Source organism: Phoenix dactylifera, chromosome 7, assembly GCF_051530095.1.
Source record: "Phoenix dactylifera cultivar Ajwa chromosome 7, Ajwa_hap1_PhDact_Kaust_v1.1, whole genome shotgun sequence".
Taxonomy (NCBI): Eukaryota; Viridiplantae; Streptophyta; class Magnoliopsida; order Arecales; family Arecaceae; genus Phoenix; species Phoenix dactylifera.
This window is the reverse complement of record NC_143196.1, coordinates 33,974,483-33,980,813: the sequence shown is the minus strand read 5'-3', so window position 1 is coordinate 33,980,813 and position 6,331 is coordinate 33,974,483. Positions and strand designations below refer to the sequence as shown.

At 42.7% G+C, this 6,331-nt stretch overlaps 1 protein-coding gene across 1 annotated transcript; it reads left to right on the top strand.

The window, feature by feature from the left end:
* Positions 1-488: 488 nt before the first annotated feature.
* On the top strand, positions 489-5,503 carry OXP1 (oxoprolinase 1). The gene is made up of 2 exons (XM_008784191.5): positions 489-801; positions 1,532-5,503. The coding sequence occupies exon 2, from the start codon at positions 1,569-1,571 to the stop codon at positions 5,337-5,339; it is 3,771 nt and encodes a 1,256-aa protein (XP_008782413.3). The 5' UTR covers positions 489-801; positions 1,532-1,568; the 3' UTR covers positions 5,340-5,503.
* Positions 5,504-6,331: the final 828 nt, after the last annotated feature.

Here is a 6,331-nt window from a genome sequence, read left to right as displayed (position 1 = left end):
GTTCTTAATTTTATATTTATGTATTTTTTTCATGGTGCGGCTCTTCTTTATTTGCTGAATTTAGATTTATGGCCAAGCCCAATAGCGGAAGCCCAACTATGACACAACTTTGTGCGTGATTGGGTCCTGAACGAATGATTGACTGGATCAGGAAAGCAGATAGATATGAAGATGGCCATTTATTGATACGGAACATCCGTACATTAGTGAGGAAGCTAATCTCCTTTCCGGATAGCTCATATGCATCGAAAGGCGAATAGTGCAGTCGGTTGGATCGCCTTGTATGTCATCCGGCACTCCAAAAAAAAAATTTGAACAAACTTAGCTAGTATTCTATATGTTTTGTACTGTTTATTTTTATTAAATTTGGCGGCCTGTACTAGAGATATATGAATAGAAAGCCATTTTGACTATAAAAAAAAAAAAAAAAAAAAACTGGTGAGGGTCAGCGGCCATGAATTTATGCGTCATTTGCCAGGGTGAGCCGCAAATGATCGGGCTACGTTGTCCAACTTGAAGAAAATCTCAGACTCGTACATGTCCCGGTCCACATTACCTGCCTATTTCTGACCTTTTGAGTCCGGTTCAAGTTGTTTAACGCAAGAACGTGTTGCTTGCGCCCGTCTAGGTTCATCTTTATGTCGCTTCTTTCTTTCGTTTTTCTTTTTTGTTGTCTTCTTCCAAGATCGCTTCCCAGAATGGTTGGAATAAAAGGCTGTGCAAGAGCCCCAAACGAAGACAAACAGCGCTTTTCCATTCCACCGATCGATCTGGATATTGATTCCTCCATCGAGAGATTTGGTAAGCTACTTAGACTGATGAATGTTTTTTTTTTTTTATATATATATAATTTTGATAGGTCTTGCGGGTGATTTATATCTTCTATGTCTGCTTGATCGATTAGATTTTATCACACGAGATGGAATGATTTTTGGTCTTCAAAAGGCGTTCTTTTGGAATTAAAAAAAAGGCTTTTTTTTTTCTGATTTTTGCGCCGGTGGTGGGGTAGTTTAAACCCTGGAATTTGGTACGACTTTGAGCTGGTTTCTCCCCAACAACTTTTCGGGATCTATAAAAAGGTTGGATTTTTTTTTGCTTGTTCTACTGCCTTTTCAGCTCTTGTTTAAGGTAAACGTTTTTTAAAACGTGATGTGTTTTCTATCAGTGCATTTTAGGGCTTCAAAACGCTGTTGCTTGTTTTGTTGAAGCCCTTAAGTTTTTAATCCGCTAGGGTACTTTGATTTGATGTGTTTATGCCTGTCCTAGTCTTGTTGATGGAAAATTGAAACAATAGAATCCAAGTCTGGAGTCTTAAAGGCTGGTTCGTTTCAGCAGATATTACTTGGTTTGAGGGGAAAAATCCAGTCCTTTTCATGTTTAGCTATGAACCCTTGGCTCGTTACCTGTATAAAAAGACATCTCTTATATTTGCACACAAATTGCGTGTTTGAGAATTGAATTAGTACAAACATAAAGATTGAGAATTTCTGAGCATCATCATAAGACTTTAATTCTGAGATATGTATGGCAGCATGATCCTGTAGTTTCTAAGAAAGCAGAACAAAAAAATGGGGAGCATCAAGGAAGAGAAATTCAGGTTTTGCATTGATAGGGGAGGAACATTCACAGACATCTATGCAGAAGTCCCAGGCCAGTCAGACTGCTGCGTGATGAAGCTTTTATCAGTGGACCCATCAAACTATGATGATGCTCCCATTGAAGGGATTCGAAGGATCCTAGAAGAGTATACCGGTCAGAAAATCCCACGGTCTTCCAAGATTCCCACAGACAAAATTGAGTGGATTCGAATGGGCACCACTGTTGCTACAAATGCTCTTCTGGAGCGAAAAGGTGAGAGGATTGCTCTTTGTGTGACTGGGGGCTTCGGAGACTTGCTTCAGATTGGAAACCAAGCTCGGCCGAACATCTTCGACCTCATGGCCTCAAAGCCCTCGAACCTCTATGAGGAAGTCATAGAGGTGGATGAGAGAATTGAACTTGTGTTGGATAAAGAGGACTCTTCTTCTTCTATAGAAGGAATATCTGGGGAGCTTATCAGGGTGGCAAAGCCTCTGGATGTAGAAGCACTAAAACCTTCACTAAAAGGTCTCCTTGATAAAGGGATAAGCTGTTTGGCTGTTGTGCTGTTGCATTCGTACACTTACCCTCATCATGAAATCTTGGTTGAGCAGTTAGCTTTGAGTATGGGTTTCAGGCATGTCTCTCTGTCATCAGCTTTGACTCCCATGGTTCGTGCTGTGCCCCGAGGTCTGACAGCTAGTGTTGATGCCTATCTGACTCCAGTCATTAAGGAGTACTTGTCAGGCTTCATGTCAAGATTTGAAGGGGGTGCTGAGAAGATGAATGTATTGTTTATGCAATCAGATGGAGGCCTTGCACCAGAACAAAGCTTTTCTGGGCACAAAGCAGTTCTTTCAGGTCCTGCAGGAGGGGTTGTTGGCTACTCACAAACCCTCTTTGGGCTGGAAACATCTAAACCACTGATTGGGTTCGACATGGGTGGCACATCCACTGATGTAAGCCGCTATGATGGAAGCTATGAGCAAGTTCTCGAAACCCAGATTGCTGGGGCTATAATACAAGCACCTCAGCTTGACATAAACACTGTTGCTGCTGGTGGTGGTTCTAAGTTGAAATTTCAATTTGGATCCTTCCGGGTAGGACCTGAATCAGTTGGGGCACATCCTGGTCCTGTTTGTTACAGGAAAGGTGGGGAATTAGCTGTTACAGATGCTAATTTGATATTGGGGACTGTTATTCCTGACTACTTCCCATCCATCTTTGGCCCTAAAGAGGATCAGCCTTTGGACATAGAAGCCACAAGAAAAGCATTTGAGAAGTTATCTGTTGAAATAAATTCTTACAGGAAAAGCCAGGACCCTTCAGCAAAGGTTATGACGGTGGAGGAGATTGCTCTTGGATTTGTGAATGTGGCAAATGAAACAATGTGCCGACCTATACGTCAGCTAACTGAAATGAAGGGGCATGAAACAAGAAACCATGCACTGGCTTGCTTTGGGGGTGCAGGTCCCCAGCATGCATGTGCTATTGCCAGGTCACTAGGCATGTCTGAAGTCGTTATCCACCGGTTTTGTGGGATATTGAGTGCTTATGGAATGGGCTTGGCTGATGTTGTTGAAGAGGCACAGGAGCCATATTCTTCTGTTTATGGTCCAGATTCTGTGCTCGAGGCGTCTCGAAGAGAGGCTGCTCTGTTAACACTAGTAAAACAAAAGCTGAAAGAACAGGGTTTTAGAGATGAAAGCATCAAGACAGAGTCTTATTTAAACTTGAGATATGAGGGAACAGATACGGCCATCATGGTTAAAAAACCAAAGGAAGATGGGAATGATTATGCTTCTGAGTTTGTAAGGCTGTTTCAGCAGGAGTATGGATTCAAACTACAAAACAGGAAAATCCTTATCTGTGATGTGAGGGTTCGAGGTATTGGAGTCACCAACATCTTGAAGCCTCGAGAACTTGAACCAGCTTTGGCAAATCCTGTAGCAGAAGGTTCTTATAAGATATACTTTGGTAACGGGTGGCAAGACACACCATTATTCAAGCTTGAGAAGCTGGGTTATGGGCACGTCTTGCGAGGCCCTGCAATAATCATGAATGGGAACAGTACGGTGATTGTCGAACCTGACTGCAGAGCCATCATTACCAAGTATGGTAACATAAAGATTGAGGTTAGCTCAGCCCCAAGCACCGTAGAGATTGCAGACAGGGTTGCGGATGTGGTGCAGCTTTCTATATTCAACCATCGGTTCATGGGCATTGCTGAACAGATGGGTCGGACCCTTCAAAGAACTTCTATTTCAACAAACATAAAGGAGAGGCTGGATTTTTCTTGTGCTTTGTTTGGCCCAGATGGAGGACTTGTTGCAAATGCACCTCATGTCCCCGTGCACCTCGGGGCCATGTCAAGCACAGTGTGTTGGCAACTCAAATATTGGGGTGAAAACCTCTATGAAGGAGATGTTTTGGTAGCTAATCATCCTTGTGCAGGAGGAAGCCATCTGCCTGATATAACTGTGATTACTCCGGTCTTTGATAATGGCAAGCTGGTATTTTTTGTGGCAAGCAGAGGGCACCATGCAGAAATTGGTGGGATAACTCCAGGAAGCATGCCACCCTTCTCAAAAGCTATATGGGAGGAAGGTGTGGCCATTAAAGCATTCAAGCTTGTTGAAAGAGGTGTCTTTCAAGAAGATGGAATCATTCATCTTCTTCAGACACCTGGTTGGGATGAACATTCGTGTCATAAGGTCCCAGGGACCCGTAGGCTTCAGGATAATATGTCTGATCTTCGAGCCCAAGTGGCAGCAAACCAGAGGGGAATCACACTTATAAAAGAACTCATTGATCAATATGGTCTGAATACTGTTCAATCCTACATGACCCATGTTCAGAAAAATGCTGAACATGCTGTGAGGGAAATGCTCAAAGTAGTTGCTGGTAGAGTTGAACAAGAAAAAGGGTCTGCTGTTATCGAAGAAGAAGACTATATGGATGATGGATCTGTTATCCACCTTAAGCTCAGCATTGATGTCAAGAAGGGTGAAGCTACTTTTGACTTTGAAGGGACAAGCCCAGAAGTTTATGGTAATTGGAATGCCCCTGAAGCGGTAACAACTGCGGCTGTGATCTACTGCCTCCGCTGTCTGGTGGATGTCGATATACCGTTGAATCAAGGGTGCCTGGCTCCTGTGAAAATCCATATTCCCGAGGGTTCTTTCCTTTCTCCAAGTGATAAGGCTGCTGTGGTGGGTGGTAATGTGCTCACATCCCAGAGGGTAACTGATGTTATCTTAACTGCATTCCAGGCATGCGCCTGCTCTCAGGGATGCATGAATAACCTGACCTTTGGGGATGACACTTTTGGCTACTATGAAACTATTGGAGGTGGCAGTGGAGCAGGACCAAGCTGGGATGGAACGAGTGGAATTCAGTGTCACATGACTAATACTAGGATGACTGATCCTGAGATTTTTGAGCAGCGGTACCCGGTTCTTCTGCACAGGTTTGCTATTCGAGACAACAGTGGGGGCGACGGCTATCATAGAGGGGGTGATGGCCTTGTCAGGGAAATAGAGTTCCGACGGCCTGTTACAGTGAGCATTCTCTCAGAGAGGCGAGTGCATGCTCCAAGAGGATTGAAGGGAGGAAGGGATGGGGCTCGTGGGGCGAACTATCTGATCAGGAAAGACAAGCGAAAGGTGTATCTTGGAGGTAAGAACACTGTCGAGGTGGATGCAGGTGAGATTCTTCAGATTCTTACTCCTGGAGGTGGTGGGTTTGGCACTCCTCGTTGACATCTTCTTTCAGCCTCTTGTCATTCTCCTTTGCATATGTTTCATCCTTTGCAGGCAGCATAGCATCCTCTTATCAGGGAATTTATGGAAAATAAAATTAAACTTTGTGAAGCATTCAGGAATTGATTTCCTTACTGAATAAAAGGCATCATTTTAAAAAAAAATCCATCAGTGAAATGAAAATATGGCCTTTTTCCTGTGTAATCTGGAATGCTTTGCCATCCAGATTTTTCACGATGCCCTGGTTATCTTTATTGCTCTTTAGCAATCTGATTTCTTTGTTCGCAATCGCTGCTCCAACTGTTTTAAATCATAATACATGCGGGGTAAGGGCTGAGACGTGGAGTTCATACTATAAATATGGTGCACTGTATCGGTCCGAACCGAGCGGTATGAAACATACTATATTAGTTCAATATCGATATATGGTACAGATGGTTTATCGATATTAATATGCCAAAAAAAATTCTGTACCATACCAATACTTTGCTAGTGTACTACCAGTACAGGATCTAGTACCGAGATGATGAATATTAACTATGAATCTACCATATATGGTAGAAACACTAAGAATCAGAGACGTGAAACCATACTCTAGAAGTTCTAACATTTTGAATCAACTTATTGAGAAACATGCAAACCCTGCCTGTCCACCTTACTTCCTTTTTATTTATCTCCTCTAAAACAAACACAGCAAGACTTTCCTCTTATCATTATTTTTTAATCGGCTCATGCGTAGAACTAGTCCCAGCAGGCCAACTGCAGGGAATGGTTCAACATTTTTATACATAGTGCCCCTTGATTAAATGAACTAATATGTGATTTTTATGCTCGAGAGGGATTCATGTGTTAACAATGGCGTGTTAGCTTTATTTCGATCTCAACACTCAGCTTTACGGGACTAGTATAAGCTTAATGCAAACTAGCATATGGTTTTCATATTCTACAGAGATTGATGTGTTAAGCATTGTTTAACTTTGCAAATAATCCTC

Bases quoted from the DNA above. Each gene is read 5' to 3' on its own strand.
- OXP1 (XM_008784191.5), top strand. From the start codon at position 1,569: ATGGGGAGCATCAAGGAAGAGAAATTCAGGTTTTGCATTGATAGGGGA.